Raw genomic sequence first — 15,500 nt, forward strand, 5'->3', positions numbered from 1 at the left:
CAACCCCTCTGCCTGGGACGACTCCTGGTGGCCTCCACATCTTGGAAACCCCCCACACCCACAGACCATGTACAAAATCTCAGCATCATCTTGGACTCCTCACTCTCCATGAACCCGCCAGATCAACGCCATCTCATCATCCTGGTTCCACAAGCTACACCTGTCTTGAAAAATCTTCAAATGGATCCGCACTGAGTCCAGAAAGATGGTCACCCACGCACTCATCAGCAACAGACTAAACTACAGCAGCGCACTCTATGCCAGCATCACCCAGAAACTCCTGAAGAAACTGCAAAGCATCCAGAACGCCTCTGCCAGACTCATCCTCAATATCACCCACCGCAGCCACATCACCAGCCACCTGAGAGACCTCCATTGGCTCCCAGTGGACAAAAGAATCCCCTTCAAACTCCTCACACATGCCTACAAAGCCCTACACCGCTTAGCATTCCATGCACCCACAAGAGACTTCTGCTCCACCCAACTGGCCTTGGCCACCATCTCACTCATCTGCAAGATTCTTCTACCTCGCCGCAAAGACCTACAGCACCCTACCTCTCCACCTAAGGCAATCACCGTCACTGCCCCAATTCAGGAAGGACCGCAAGACCTGGCTCTTCGACTGAACCACAGTGCCTGCGACAAATCAGCAGTCCCCATCTCCATCCCCTCCCCATCCAGCGCCTTGAGACCCTTACAGGTGAGTAGTCGCACTTTACAAGTCACTTGATTGATTGTAGGAAACAGGGGTGGCTCAGAAGCACTATCATGGTATAAGGTATGAAGATATCCATGGTTTCAAGAATGCGGTGGCACCGCATACCCCATTTCCATCTGTGCATGTCTGTCCTCTAGACGTACTACACAAAATGAGAAGTTATATATTTTATGAAAAGTAAGTTATGGAAATGTTTTTTTCTTCTATTACCAAAGGCATAGATTTACACATGATAAACCTTTTTCACTTAAGAAATATAGATATATTCTTCATCCTTGGGGGTTGAAGAAATACAAAAAGGGAAGCAAAAGTCTGTGCCATGGACACAAACTCCAGCCAAAACTAGAATACTGAAACCCTCCTCCAAATTTCCATATGTATATGCTTTACTATTTTCTTTATGACAAACACATGTTTTCTCGTGGACATTTTATTATATTAGCATTCTTTGTTCTGGCATGACAAGCTGGCCAGTCGGAGTCCAGTTCTGGTGGTGGACCCCTCCACTTTTAGAAGTGTCTTTGTCTTTGCCTAATGAAAGTACACAGTTCTCATCACACAGTTTGCTTGGCTTTTAAATATAAGTTTATACTCTTCGGCCCAAGTATCACAATTACAATGTGGGGTTTTAGTGATCAATAACAGGCGATATAGTCTACAAAAGGAGTGGAGCCCTCCAAGGGGGATCCAAGCCAGATAACAACTGACTTTATGTAAACGACTCATTATCACATACATTATAACATATGTAAACGTGTACAATGTGTAAAGTTATCTCTAGTAGATATATGGCTATAAATGAAAGTGTGGCACGAATCTGGGGGAATGTAGAACACACCCGGCATAGAATTTTCACACACTGTGCAATTTCAGCTATCCCCCATTTGGCATGACTATGTTTACGTGTACAATGGGTTTAATTATAATTGTCATCAAAAATATTTTAGCTTCAATTACTGAGTTTTTTGGATTCAACTATTTGGAACATATTGTTCGACACAGACCTCTTGATTCTTTATGACAGAGTCTTTGTTTTACATTTGTTTACAGCATTTCTTTCAATTTGTCAGTATAACACTAAAGTGCTCTACATTGGTCTGTGTGGCTGCACACAAACTACATTTTCATGATAACCACATAGGATAAGTTCACATAAAAGTGTTCTGAATTGGGATCATGTATGTAGTAGATATCCTGAAAACCTTATACGGTTTAGAGTTCTGACTCCCAGGGATAAATTCTGGACGCTCTTGTACCAAAGAAAATGAATTAGAGAATTAAGGCACTTTAAGCGGAGTTAAATTTGCAATAATTTAGTAGAGGTTAAAGTACCTTGACGAATAAGGAGGATTACAAGGGGTTTTTAAATCAGAATATTACAGTGTGGTCAAGAAGGTATTAACTGGATGCTAATTTTTAGTTCACCTAGGCATGACTTTTTAGAACAAGTCAATAAATCAAATCTAGTTATTTTGCATTTATTGCACAGTTTGCAAATATAAAAATTACAGTCATTGATACTATCGAAAGATTTTTTTAACATTTATTTGAAACTAGATCAATTTTGTTTCTACTACACTAATGCCCAGCCATAAGCTCTAAAACTTCCATCCGCTTCATAAAGTACCAAAGAAAGGGTCCTCTAGATCACTGGCATAGCATAGGAATTGTATTGCCTTTTTGACTGACTACAGAACAATCTATGCAGTGGCTTTGAGCCAATGGCACGAGCCGGTGATACCTGACGTCACGTCACCTTTTACAAGAGCATATGTAGTACTTGCTAGACTTGATCTTAGTCTACATGGTTTTTATACAATACACCTGATTTCAACAAAGCGGGTTCATTCCGAGAGCTGCTCTCGGTTAGCACAAGAGTCAAAGCACTGAGGGTGCACTAGTTTGCTATTCAACGGTGCCATCTTCATTGTACATCTCATTCCACCAAATCTTGTATCACAAACAGAAGCACATTACGAAACATTCCAGTACAACAGTTGAAAATCGTAGGACGGACATGACAATCTTTTAGAGGACTTTACAGTGCAATGAAATATTAAAGCTTTAATACAATCATGGTCCTTAACTTGTGATGTAGACTTTAGTTGGTCTGTTAAGAATTCATTTTTTTGGCAGTAGACCCAAAACAGAATCGAACATTCTCAGTTGGTCTTTTCCTGTTGAATTTTTCTATGCTGAAGAAGGTAGAGCTTTTGGTGTTGGGCGGATTGAGAGTATATCTATGGCTCTCACATTCTCACATTATTGAATACCGCATCCTCATCAGTGGTCACTTGCAGAGCCAAGTGTAGTGCGTTAAATTAATCTTCACACCATCATCCTCTGCCCTGATGATAGACAGCAGTCACCCATCACTCGCTTCCAGAAGAGATAACCATGGCCCTCAGTGGCAAATCCCAGGGTTCTTCCTCATGCACACCCTGTCACAAGGCTGGAGATTAACCCGTTACGTCGACAGGTTACGGAGAGCATGAGTACCTTTTGGGGGTTGCCAAGATACAGATCATTGTAAACAGAAGGGAGAAGCAAGCATGGTACAGACCACTGCAGGGGTAGGAGACAGAAATTAAAGGAGTGGATAACACCTGTAAACGTCAACACAATTTCTTTGGTGGCATTTTCAATGCTTCAAGGCACACATTAGGTTATACATGCTCCTTTATAAACAAGGCTATTCATTTGAGCAGTAAATTAGCAGATTTTCAATTTAGTCTTGAAGTATAAAAAGCAAGTGGTGACTAACATAGGCTCAGGCTGATTGCCTGCTGGCCCTGTCGGTCAACGTTTGCACCCAGTGATTTGTATGTCAGAGTCTGCACTGTTCATTGTCCTTCTACTGGCCATAGCATACAAACTCAAGAATATGGCGATTATAGAATATCATGTAGCACATGTGACGTCATTTGGAAGAGGGGTTGTTTTTCGAGTGAAGTTCAGCCTTGGCACCTGTGAAAGCTCAGAACAAAGCCTGTGTCCTTGCAGGTCCATGTGCATGCAGCTCACAGAGAACATTGACCCACTCTTTCTGGGGCCTCCCCAAATTCTATTCCACTCTCGGATGCCTGCTTCTCTCATTTGGTGAAAATGTGCCTGTTGTTGCGAACGGGGAACGTGGGTGAAAGCTTCTTCCAGACATGATGAGGTCACCGTATCCTTGCTGATGTGAGAAGGCATAGCCAGAGCGGCGGGAACTTGTACGGCGGAGACGAACCCTGCGCGGAGGAGGTGGTGGCCTTTTCTTCTCTTCCCGGATCTTCTTCTGGACCTGAAAGGAAATATAGCAGAGGTTACCAGCAGAGCATTGACAAACAATGCAGGTCAGTCCTGTGTTCAGTTTATCAAGAGAGTCTCAGGAGTAGAGTTCACCCATGTGCCAACTTGTATTCAGCAATGCATTAGCAAGTAGTAACTAGATTGGCCTTTTCATAGAAGAATCTTCTCCTAACGTAAAGATAGAAGAAGAGTCCGTTCTCAAATAACATCAAACTACAATTCTTTTTAACCATTTTTATTGCATTTGACATGATACAAAATTAGAAAAGTGTTTTTGTGTATGAAGTGAATACAATGTGTACTATTAGCACAGCATGAGTTGTGTGTGGCCCAGATTTTGTGGCCAGGTTGTGTCACTTTTTTGGCGCCACCCCTAAACAAAATCTATTTGCATGACTTTGCGTGGCTTCGTTAAAAAAAAACAAAAAAACAAATGTAACATTTCCAGGTTCATGGATTTCACATCCTCTTGCAGGATGGCAGACCAGGAAGAAAATAGCCCGTACAATTTTGTGTACACCTGAGCCAAATACAAGATGCAGGTTGATTCATTGAACCTCAGCAGCTGAGTGGCTACTGTACATTCAATTAGAACATCTGGATTTGGGGGAATGAAAAAGGTCTGAAACTTTCTATGCCATCTGGAACAGCCTTTGATTTTGTAATGAATAGTGTGTATAGTCTGAATACAGCACAGTTTTTAACAGCGCTTAAGTCAATGAAGCATTTAGGACTTGGCACATCATATTAGTGCACAGAGTATGACAAGCAATAAATGAAAGCTAGCAACCAGAGCATACATTGTGTTATTGTTAACAGTGCAGTGTACTATTATAATAAATTGGCACTAGTTTTAGTCTTATTATTTGTATTCTTAGCATTAGTGTACATATTATAAACTAAATTATATAGTATTAGTGTGTATTGTTCTGTTCTCCAAACTGTGTTTTTGTAAATACACAACAAAGGCTGTAGTTGCTAGAGGTGTGTCTGAAAAGGCAGTGTAAAGATGTCTTATTTCAATATACATGAATGGTTTACGAACATTCATAACTCCAGGAAAAATAGTACTTTGACTAAAGGGGTGGTTTCCATACTCTGAAAAAAGAGAAAAACAAAGTGTCATGTTTCAATTAATCTCAGCCACTGCTCACTGTGCCTCTACACTGAGGGGCCAACAATATACAAATCAGTCATTCGCCAATGGGAACTGTCCAGCCTGAACTTCTATATCAATGCCCCTCAGAAGAAAACTCAAGCAGTCTCAGATTGGTTTCAGTCTCATTGGGCCTCATCAGTGAAACAATTATTAGCAAAAACAAATTCACCTATTTGCTTTGCATATGCTTTTTGCTATACTACGTTAGCCTTAAAAAAAGATCAAAAGGAAAAAGCACAGATATGAAGCCGCTACTGGCGCCTGCATTATTGCGTAGGTGTATACATGCATGATGACGTAAGCATGTGCATGCGTCAACATGTATGGTGGGCCTAAGGAAAGGAGCAGATGTTTTTTCATTTATTTTCTGATCAAAGATGATGGACGTTATTTGGATTAGTAAATAAAAAAATAAAATTTTAGTTTTGTTGAAATTACTTTTGTACCGCAGAGCAGCCCAGCAGCAAATAGCTCCTGCCGGGCTCACCCCAAAAATGATCAATTAACCCCTTCGCCGCGGGGGTAATTCCCCTGCTGTGCTGGGGGGCAGTGCGCGCAGCACCCGGGTGCACATGACGAGCTCGGCTCGTCATGCAGCACGGTGGCGCTGTGCTCATGACGACCTCAGCTCGTAATGACCACACCGGTTTTCGTGGAACGTTCAGCACAGCAGGGGAATTATCCCAGCGTGTGGGTGCCACGGCGGTCATGACAAGCTCAGCTCGTCATGAGCACAGCGCAACCCTGCCTCGTCATGAGCATGGGAGGGATTCAAAAAGTGTATGTATTTGCAAAGGAATGTTGGGGCTTCTGGGAGCATCGGAGGAGCGAGTGGGGGGAGTAGGAGAAATGGAGACGCTGGAGGCTGGATTTGGGGGAGCCCCAACAAAAACGCCTTGTAAAAAAAAGTCAGGGAGGTATGAGGAAAGCAATGGACGAGTTTCGGCAAAGGAATGAGGAAGTAACAAGAAGCACGAGGGTGCAGATGTTTGCGGGGAAGCAGCAGATGATGGCGAGAGCTAGGCAACACATGCACTCCAATGGAGTGCTGAAAGAAAGAAAAAAGTAGTTCTCTGAATATCAGCTATGGGAGAATACAAGTCATCCAATGAAACAGATGGTAAAGAGGCTATGCTCCAGGGGAGGGACAAACACAAGAAGAAGAAGGCGGGCCTGTGAAAAAGAACCAACAAACGAACACAACAATAAATCTAACCAATGCTATGCAGTGGGTGAGTTGTAAGCTCGGTTTTGCAAACAGAAAGCTAAAAGCTGTATGGTAGGTAAGACCTAAAAATGGCTCTTTTCTGTAATTTGAACCCGCCACTCAGTGGCGCCCTTCAAAGTGACCTGGAACCATCAGTCCTGAAAGCCCAGGTTCGTTCCACTGCAGAATCGGCTTTAAAAACCTACTTTCTGCTGGAATATCCTCAGGTGTTGCTTGGATTTGTACTCGAGAGCAAGAACTGACAAAGTCATACAGTGATTTGCCATTACTTAATGTCAGCCTTCGTCCTCTTTCGTAGGTCACATAGTTAAACTCTTTATGTGAGCATAAGAGTTAAACAATCTTCAAACATAATAAGCTGTTTCAAGGTGTTTTCGTGTCTTTCAATGTTTGCATTTCACTCTGCATTTAAATACCATCGGAACAGCCTATTTCAAATAGTGGACTTTTACTTCTAGATTCTAATATTAAAGGAACTGTTGTTGAGATTCCTTATCTAATGCTTTTTTGTTTGAAATAGCATGGTCCAGGCTTTGTTAGCGGCAAAACGCTCTACAATGTAGATCTAGTAAAAAAAAAAACAAGAACCGGGACCGATCCATTACAGTTGAAGGTGAAACCCAGATAGCTGTTGTGCAGTTTGAGTTAAAATAGACAGTGGCAGGGCCAGACCCAGGGAGGATGGGGAATACACAAAGGACCGATGGGAGGCCACTGATGCTGCCTGAGATACTGGCAGAAGAGTCCCGAGTTATTTCCCGTCAGCCAGCACTGAGGGTTGGATCAGAAACATTACTGATGACACTGCCATCTTGTCGTCAATGTGTCACCAAGAGTGGAAGACTGGCTGGTTCTGGATTTACAACCCTAAAGGTGGGATGCTTCTCAGATCATCTGTTATTCTAGAGAGTTTCACTGTCAGACCTCAATAGTTAGCGTTAGGGTGGATCTCTGTTCAAACCCTTTTTAGGTCTCGGCTATAACGAGCTGAAAGCGCGTTCTCGCCAGGAAACTATTGTCGGCGTCTCAGCAGTCTGAGAACACCGAAGTGAGACAAGACCTGGCCGCGCGCAGCGTTTCCCCATACGATAACGTTGTGTGCGCGGCCAGGTCTTGTCTCCACAGTGCTAATGCAGCCCGGATCGCGACGTGCGCCTGTTGGAATGCAGGGGGAGTCTGCATACCAGCGCGCGGCGCTGCTAAAGAGGAGACTGAGTGAGGGAGAGGCAGAGGCAGGCTTACAGACATTGAATATTTAACTCTATGATGCAGTCTTTTAAGAAAGAAATAACAATGTAATAATTCCCTCACTTTACCCTCCAGACGCTTCCAAAAATAAGCTTTGGGCAATTAAACATATAGAAGCTATTTTTGGAATAATGTTGCTGTTTTTACCTAAATAGGCCCAGAAGATTTTACGTGCGTTCTTACCATAAGAAAATGATGTGGAAACAGGCTGCAATATCTATAACAAAATATTGGGAAAAGCCACTAAAAAATGGATGCAAACATTTCCTTCCGGTTATTTAACAAGTCGAAGTCATGACGCACAATAAACCAACCTATTGGCAACTTTAAAAATTAAATACATATCTGGTACAAAACAATGGCAAATATACAGCTCTAGAAGGTATATAGCGGAGCCCGCTATACATTCAAAGGCTGACCGTTGCTGCTAACAAGCTCTGGACCGCTTCTGGTTTCTCGCCATTTCAGAAATTCCAAGTACCGTATTTCGCCGTAGGCCACATTGTTTCTAGAGAATGCTGAGCGTGACGCGCCGCGCTGAACTCCAGGGCCCACGCTCCTCATTCACATGCCCTGCACACGGTTTTCAGGGGAAATGGTGCCGGAGTCTTGGCTTTGTGCCACATGCACACTTAACTTTTGCCTTTTCCACTTAATGTCTTTGGAAACTATGCCTGACCGCTCATGTGTGGCTTGAACTGTTTATCTTTGCATGACTCTCTCGTACCAGAGAGCTAATAATAACCTTGTTATTTTTGTTGTGGTCGCGTGTGCATCAGAATTTTTAAGATTTGGTCATGCACTCTTGTTTTTACACTGCAGATATGAGAGTGTGTCTGCTAGCATTTAATTTTGAGATAAACCTTCTAGAAACCAAGAATGATTATGAGTGTAGAGGACGCTTTCAGGGTCAATATGCATCACTAGGTATTCTGATTAGGTCTGAGTGATAAATGAATTTTTCAAAGTCGCTCTGAGGTGGGTGTGCATCATTCCTGAGTCTGGAGTCGCAGGAAGATAAAAGAATTGCAAAATGATTTGTCTGGCTATGATAGATGGGGTGGGGGAAGGAAATGAGGTCTACATTTCATATGAACTGAATAGACTCAGTGAGGAAGGAGGTGTGGTCTGGCTGCAAATCATCCTGGATAGTGAGATAGCTACAATTCATGGTCCATAAGCAGTGCTTTACCTATTGCTATGTGAAGTGCATTGACTTATATTCACTAACATGTATTATTTGGAGTGTATGTTTTGGAAAGTGTCACTCAAACACTTATACAATATAGATTTAGCATTTGCTACATTACGGTACAGGTGTGACAGGGTAATGCCAAGGAACACGAGAGAAAGCAAGACAAAGAAACTTGCACACCATTATACGTATGTTAAGAACATCTACTGGCTAGAAGTGAACTCACTCTTAGAACTGCAGCTAGGTTACCACTTCTTACACAAAAGTAGCAATTTTACAAAACAAAGAAATCAAGTTACACACACGTATCCCTATATGCTCTATTCTTCACAAGAATATCTCTCTGACATGAACAATTTCATGCTTTTTCTTCAGAGACAGCAGTAGATTGTATGTATCCAACTTTGTCATGGGGACTGAACCATACAAGGGGCCTTATTTAGGGGCTTTTGCCACAGGGCAGTGCAGCATGCCACCCTGTTACGCTGGCCTATGGCAAAAGGAAAGGGCAGGAATTTGCTTTATCTCGCCGCATTCCTGTCATTTTCCCCTGCCCTGGTGCACAATGGCCTGCGTGCGCCAAGGGTGCCTGCGTTGCAGGGATGATTGATTTTGTGCAGGAAGAACCCCTTCCTGTACAAAATCAGTCCATTCAGGCGCCTTCCTTGTTCTATGTGTGCTGCAGAATGAAGCACACAGAAAATTGAAAGCACAAGGAGAAATTGTTTCATTTCTCTTTGTTGCGCCTCCCTAATGCTGTTAGGTTCTGATGCATTCCTAGTTTTACGATGCCTCGCAAATCTAGACATGTGGCAGGTTCCATGGCTGTTGCATGGAAACACCCACAGCAGCACCCATTGGACCCCCCTCTCACGCAGTTTTCAATGTGAAAGGGCACATATTTACAAGGCCTTATAAATATGCGGTGACACATTTTGCCACCAGAACGTCAAAAAAGTGACGTTCCGGGGGCGCAAATGTTTTTAAGGTTCCCACATTCAATGGTTAATAATTGAATTACTTGTTCACTCTGTGTTCATCCTGAAAATGTGGCACATACCTGCCTTCAAGGGCCAACATTCATAGTGCCTTCTGCAACATGTCAGTAACATGTCTCCAACCATAAAATACCTTCATCCTCTCAATGTACTCTTGACATTAACTTTTACATATCAGGAAAATGTTCACATCTTGACTAGCCTAATTATCCCGACTAGCAGGAGTGCTTTTTTTGCAACTGGTACCACACCAAAACCCTGAAGTGAATAAAAACCCCTCCTTACCTTGTCACTGAAGGTCGGCTTAAGTTGAATTTTAAGAAACCGAAAGGCTAGCACCGGCAGGACACAAAGGATGGTGGTGAGGAAAATCGTGAACCAGACGCTCGGCTGACTTAAAGTATTACGAGCAGTGCCTGAAAAAGAAGAGGGCGATAACTAACAAGATATTCCTTTGCTGTGATGTGATTTTATGATAGCCTATCAGGACACACTTTTACATTAATATCTGGGTGGTGGCCTGATAGGATGCGCATGTCATGATTTCATTGAAGTAGAAAGCACCTTTGACTTGATACGATTGGATGGTGGACTAGTAGAAAGCACCTATGCCTTGATAGGATTGGATGGTGGACTAGTAGAACACACCCCAAGCCTTAATATGATTGGATGGTGGACTAGTAGAACGCACCCCAAGCCTTAATATGATTGGATGGTGGACTAGTAGAAAGCACCCATGCCTTGATATGATCGGATAGTGGACTAGTATAAAACACCTATGCCTTGATATCATTGTATGGTGGCCCAGTAGGAATTACTTTTGACTTGGTATAATTGCATGGTGGCCTAGTAGGAAGCACCTCAACGTTGGAATCACTGGACTGTGACCTTGTAGAACATGCTTTATATTTTAATATGATTGGGCTGTGGTCTGATTAGATGGACTTCTGCTTTGACCTCATCAGACATCATGGACCTTTGTTTTGACTTCAGTGACTGTGGCCTGGGGATTAAGTCACTGAAGGAAGTTAGGCCCACAAGATCTCTTCATATAGAGGGATATGATCTTTTGCCCGATCTTCACATTTCTGTAAGTGGAACCTACCACAATGTAAGTTAGTTTTATTCAAGGAATGATTCCCCGAGACAGCCCAGTGAATACCAGTCCTAACTAGAGAGTAGATCATTATTGTCCCACTGCTTTGATAAGTAATCACGCTAATAGAATATGGATAATATAAATCTGATATGTAAACAATGCATAGCGCAATAAGTCAAAATTATCACCAGCCTTTGGAACACATATTTATGTGCAAATAACATTTTCTATATATAGACATGTTCATATATTTACCACTCTCAACCACACAGAGCAGGAAAACCCCAAAATAACTGTATTTCCTTCCTTCTAAGCAGCTTAAAAAAAGAATGAGCTAGTGTTACATGCTATTGGTGTAAGATATACATTACAATTCCACTTGATATTACTTCATTTCCATAATTAAATAATTAGTCTAATGTGTCTTGTGTCAATCCTGAAAAATGTTCTGCATAATTCTTGAAGACTATTGAGTCACTCCAATGAACTGGGATGCACTGACAATCCTTGGCAAAGCCAGATCTTAGATGGAAAAGGGGATAGTGATCTCAGATGTCTATCACTTAAGGGAGAGTTAGATAACATGATGCATTTACCTACTTGCACATTTGTGAATATGACTGTTGAAGAATCAGTATGTTCTTTGGAGAAGAGCCAATAATATTTGAATCAATATTCAAGATTAAAAAAATCTGTGCATAAACATTTCTCTGATCAAGACAACAGATTCCTACGAAGAATGGCTGCACTATTATGATGTATAGAGAAGTACAGGGTTCTAAATAAAAGCAATCTCATCTTTGTCTCGGTGACTCTATTATTCAGAGTACTAATTAGGTTGGCTACTAATTGATGACATTCCTTAGAAACGGGAAGATCCACCTCTTTACCATAGCGAACAAGCAACTATTGAAACATTTCTTTGTCGCATGCCATTGAATGACGCTTATGTTTAATTTCTAATCTCTCACTACTAGTTTCCATTTTGTTCTTTCTAAATTGAGACTGAAAATGTCCACATATTAGTCTCTACTGGAATCCAAGTAGAGAAACATCACACATGGCCACAGTGCCAAACACAGCATGACCACAAACATCACCCAAAGCAAGAGGAAACCCTTGAAATGTAATACTTAGCCAAACGTCTGTCGTAAGAACTCCACGAACAATCCAATCTACTGGCTGTCAGAAGGCACATCAAGTCTCAACTGTTTTCACAAGACCACAATACCTAGGCATAAGTCTCTAATGACAAAGTGCAAGGCTTACCTGTGGGGATTTTGTACTATACAAATGCACACAATATGCCACAACATTCTATACAATAATATACCAAGCAAAGTTTTTTTTATATACCATTCCATACTATATCATATTATGCCATGCTTAATATACTGCATGTGGCACCACACTGTTCCATATTATACTGTATGATATCAGGATAGCAACCTTTTTCTGACAAAAAAGGAATGCTTGAGTAGGTGTGATTTCCCAGTGAGCCATTGTGCGGGTGCCTGAGTTGGTGTGCCCGAGGAGGGAAGTGCTGTGACATAGTGACTGACAAGTGGCAGCCATGGGACAGGTGTTATTGACCATGTACGCGGGAGAGCTATTGCTTGAGTACCTGCGGGGGAATTGATATTCAAGCACATGCAAGGGAATAAGCGAGTACGTCATGTGTTCTGAAGTAGTTTATGGAGTAGAGTATGTGATCTTGTCTATGAGGACCTGCCAAACAGGACTATCCTGCTGTTTGGTGCTCCCGCTCTGTGCATCAAAGGGTAAGGGGCCGCAGGCTTTGAACTTCTATGCTGGTGGTCCATGGAGCAGGTAGGTCTTCTCTGTGATCTAGAACACTCACTGGGTTTGCATTTGGGTGTTGGGCTGAAAATTCACAGGATCCATTGAAAAGGATTCTGAAGATACCAAGCAAGGCAGCAACTAGGGGATGAATGATGTGCATCGCTGTCGAGCTGCCAGACAGAGACTGGGGTACCCCAAAGTCCAGGGTATGGGAACTACCTTAGACCTTCCGTATTTCTAGCATATATTCTTGACTTCCCACCGAGCAGTGTAGTATTCAAATGAACCTGCAAGGGCTGAAGAAGGTGAGTACTCCCACACTGGCTAGCTAGATCTGGTTCCCATCATTTGCTTGTTTGGAGGGTAAATGTGTTCAAGCGTGAATGAGAAATATACAGCTGCAAGAGTCAGGACAGATGTAGAGCTGGGTATTATAGTTCTGGGTGAATTAAATTTCTATTTCGGAGACTGGAGTCTCCAGATTGCGAATGAAACCGCCAGATGAATAAGGTAATATGCATAATAACAACCAGAGAATGCCACCATCGATCTGACTATAAGTTGTTACTCATTTGTAAAATTAATTCCTGGTACCCAAGAGGAAGGTGTAGGCGTGCTACCAGACTAATTGAAGGAAAGCTTGGTGGCTTTTCATGGACACTCACACAGTCACTCAACTGTGGCGGAGGTGGTTGATGAATGTTCGCCTCAACTATCCAGGTCAGTGCTAAGATATGACTTATCTTCCCCACTTACTTCAGTGGATGGTGGAAGTCACAATCAAAGGGCAGGTCCAAACACCATCATTCATGGCCCACACAAAAAGAGACCTGTCATCGAGCCTCAAAAGAAGGATGTCCTCCAGACTCACTAACAAGTCCAGTGGTAGAGTCAGAATTAAGGAATGCACACCATAAATAAAGAGCGTTGTTATGTACGAATCTAGGACCCTAGTGTAATTTTCCAGATTCATGCCCATCACCCGATCCTTATATAGGCATAGAAATCATACCCATAATTAGACTGAGCCTATGCAGTCCAAATACGGCATGGCTACTTCCACTAAGTTCCAAGAATCAACAACGATTTCTTAGAAAAACCCGCCTTCAGCAGCTAGGGACTTCCCCTTGCCTGAATATTAATTTATCTAGGAAATCATGGCGTTTTCGAAGAACTGAGTCTTTGAGGACGTTATTAAATCCAATCATACGTCAAACTCTGCACCTTCAAGGTATAACTATGCCTACATTTGCCCAGACAAACACCTGGTGGTTTGAAGCAGATCGACTAGCCACTTGCCCGACGCCTGCTGCAGCGAGTGCCGTAGAAAGCCGACCCTCCAGCTGACGCACTGAGACACGCTGTGTTTCCAGCCTACCCTTGCGGGTTGCTGGGAAATCGAGTCCTGAGAGAGAGATACAAGACCTCCTTCATTCTAAACCAAGGTACGGAGCTGATTAGACCCTTAGAGAATTCTTGAAATAGATTCTTGGCAAAGAATACTAAATTTGCGCTACACCTCACTTACTTCTTCCCTCGTACTAGACTTAGGTTAGGTATATTTTAGAAGCACCAGTTGAGTACTTTTAGTCATTATTTTATCACTGTATGTATTTTATATGTTTTAAGTTGCTCAGGTGTAAGAAATTACTAATATAACCCCACTATTAAAACCAGGCTAGGACACACTAGCTTCACTACTTTATTCAGTGCTTTTTCCCTGCCCTCTTAAAAAGACCTAGTCAATCTCAGTCCTACGTCTAAACTATAGTATATGTTATTCCAATGCGCAGAGCCTATTGGGAATATAAGAACTACGCTACAGCTTAGTGATCCCTTGTGGGATAGGGGAATCCTTCCAAGATAAATTCAATAGAAGAATGCATTGGACGAAAGATGTTGGTTTTCAAAGATGGTCGTGGGCAGAAAATTGACCTAATCAAAGAATGAGTGTGCAGATCATGGCTTCTTCTTAGGCACCCCCTCCATGCATGCCATAGCTTCCAAGACCCTGTGGCGATATAGAAGTTAACAATAAGTGCATCTGTTGGATACTAACCGAGGAAGGGGAACGATGAGGTGAAGATGAGGTACATGCCATCGCTGTACATCGTGAAGGTGATTGCGAAGTAAACAGCGAGGCTGCCCCAGATGAAGAACTGGTTCACAGCCGTCCAATACGAGGTGTCCAAACCGATCTACAGGAAGAGAAGAGCAGATACGAAATTGAGCTGCATGTAACCATCAACCACCCACAAAACAGAAATCTCATTGAGGAGAAGCAAGTAAGAATTCAACACTAACCTTCTGCTAAGAGATATTGTTTAACAGAAACAGTGTGGGCCGAACAAAGACAACTGTGGCAGCATTTGTTGCACGGCATCCTATGAGAATCTGTTTTGTGAGTTTCACAGGATTCTGACCTGTGTGTGAAAAGTTTTTAAAGTCTTCTTATGCTTTTTAGTGTCGCTAGTGGGCGGGCTTTACTGAAGTTATTACTATTGCTATCTCTTCTTGCTGCACCATTACTCAGATGTACTAGATTCCTTTGGCTACCTAACAGTACAAAGAGGAAAGTAGTGTAAAACTGTAATGTCATCTGGAATACCAGGCCCACAAAATGGTGCAATGGTTGCACGGACCCAATTATTTAGTACATTTACATTTACAATGATCAAACTCCAACTACCACTTGGAAAAGACATTAATCAAACGTTATTTACAATGTATTCGTGCTCTTCTTGTTAGTCATTCCTAC

At 42.3% G+C, this 15,500-nt stretch overlaps 1 protein-coding gene across 3 annotated transcripts in view; it reads right to left on the reverse strand.

Annotated features, from left to right (window-relative positions):
• Window positions 1-1,132: 1,132 nt before the first annotated feature.
• The window catches only part of LOC147726133 (phospholipid-transporting ATPase ID-like), a 795,656-nt gene continuing 781,288 nt past the window's right edge, over window positions 1,133-15,500 (reverse strand). For all 3 annotated transcript variants that reach the window (XM_086960237.1, XM_086960240.1, XM_086960239.1), the window contains exons 26-28: window positions 14,802-14,940; window positions 10,126-10,256; window positions 1,133-4,004 (exon numbers count right to left, since the gene is read on the reverse strand). In XM_086960237.1, the coding sequence (XP_086816363.1) occupies window positions 3,783-4,004; window positions 10,126-10,256; window positions 14,802-14,940 (492 nt within the window). In that variant the 3' untranslated portion in view covers window positions 1,133-3,782. The remainder of the gene's footprint in view (window positions 4,005-10,125; window positions 10,257-14,801; window positions 14,941-15,500) is intronic.

The sequence above is a fragment of the Lissotriton vulgaris genome, chromosome 3_1, assembly GCF_964263255.1.
Source record: "Lissotriton vulgaris chromosome 3_1, aLisVul1.2, whole genome shotgun sequence".
Lineage (NCBI taxonomy): Eukaryota > Metazoa > Chordata > Amphibia > Caudata > Salamandridae > Lissotriton > Lissotriton vulgaris.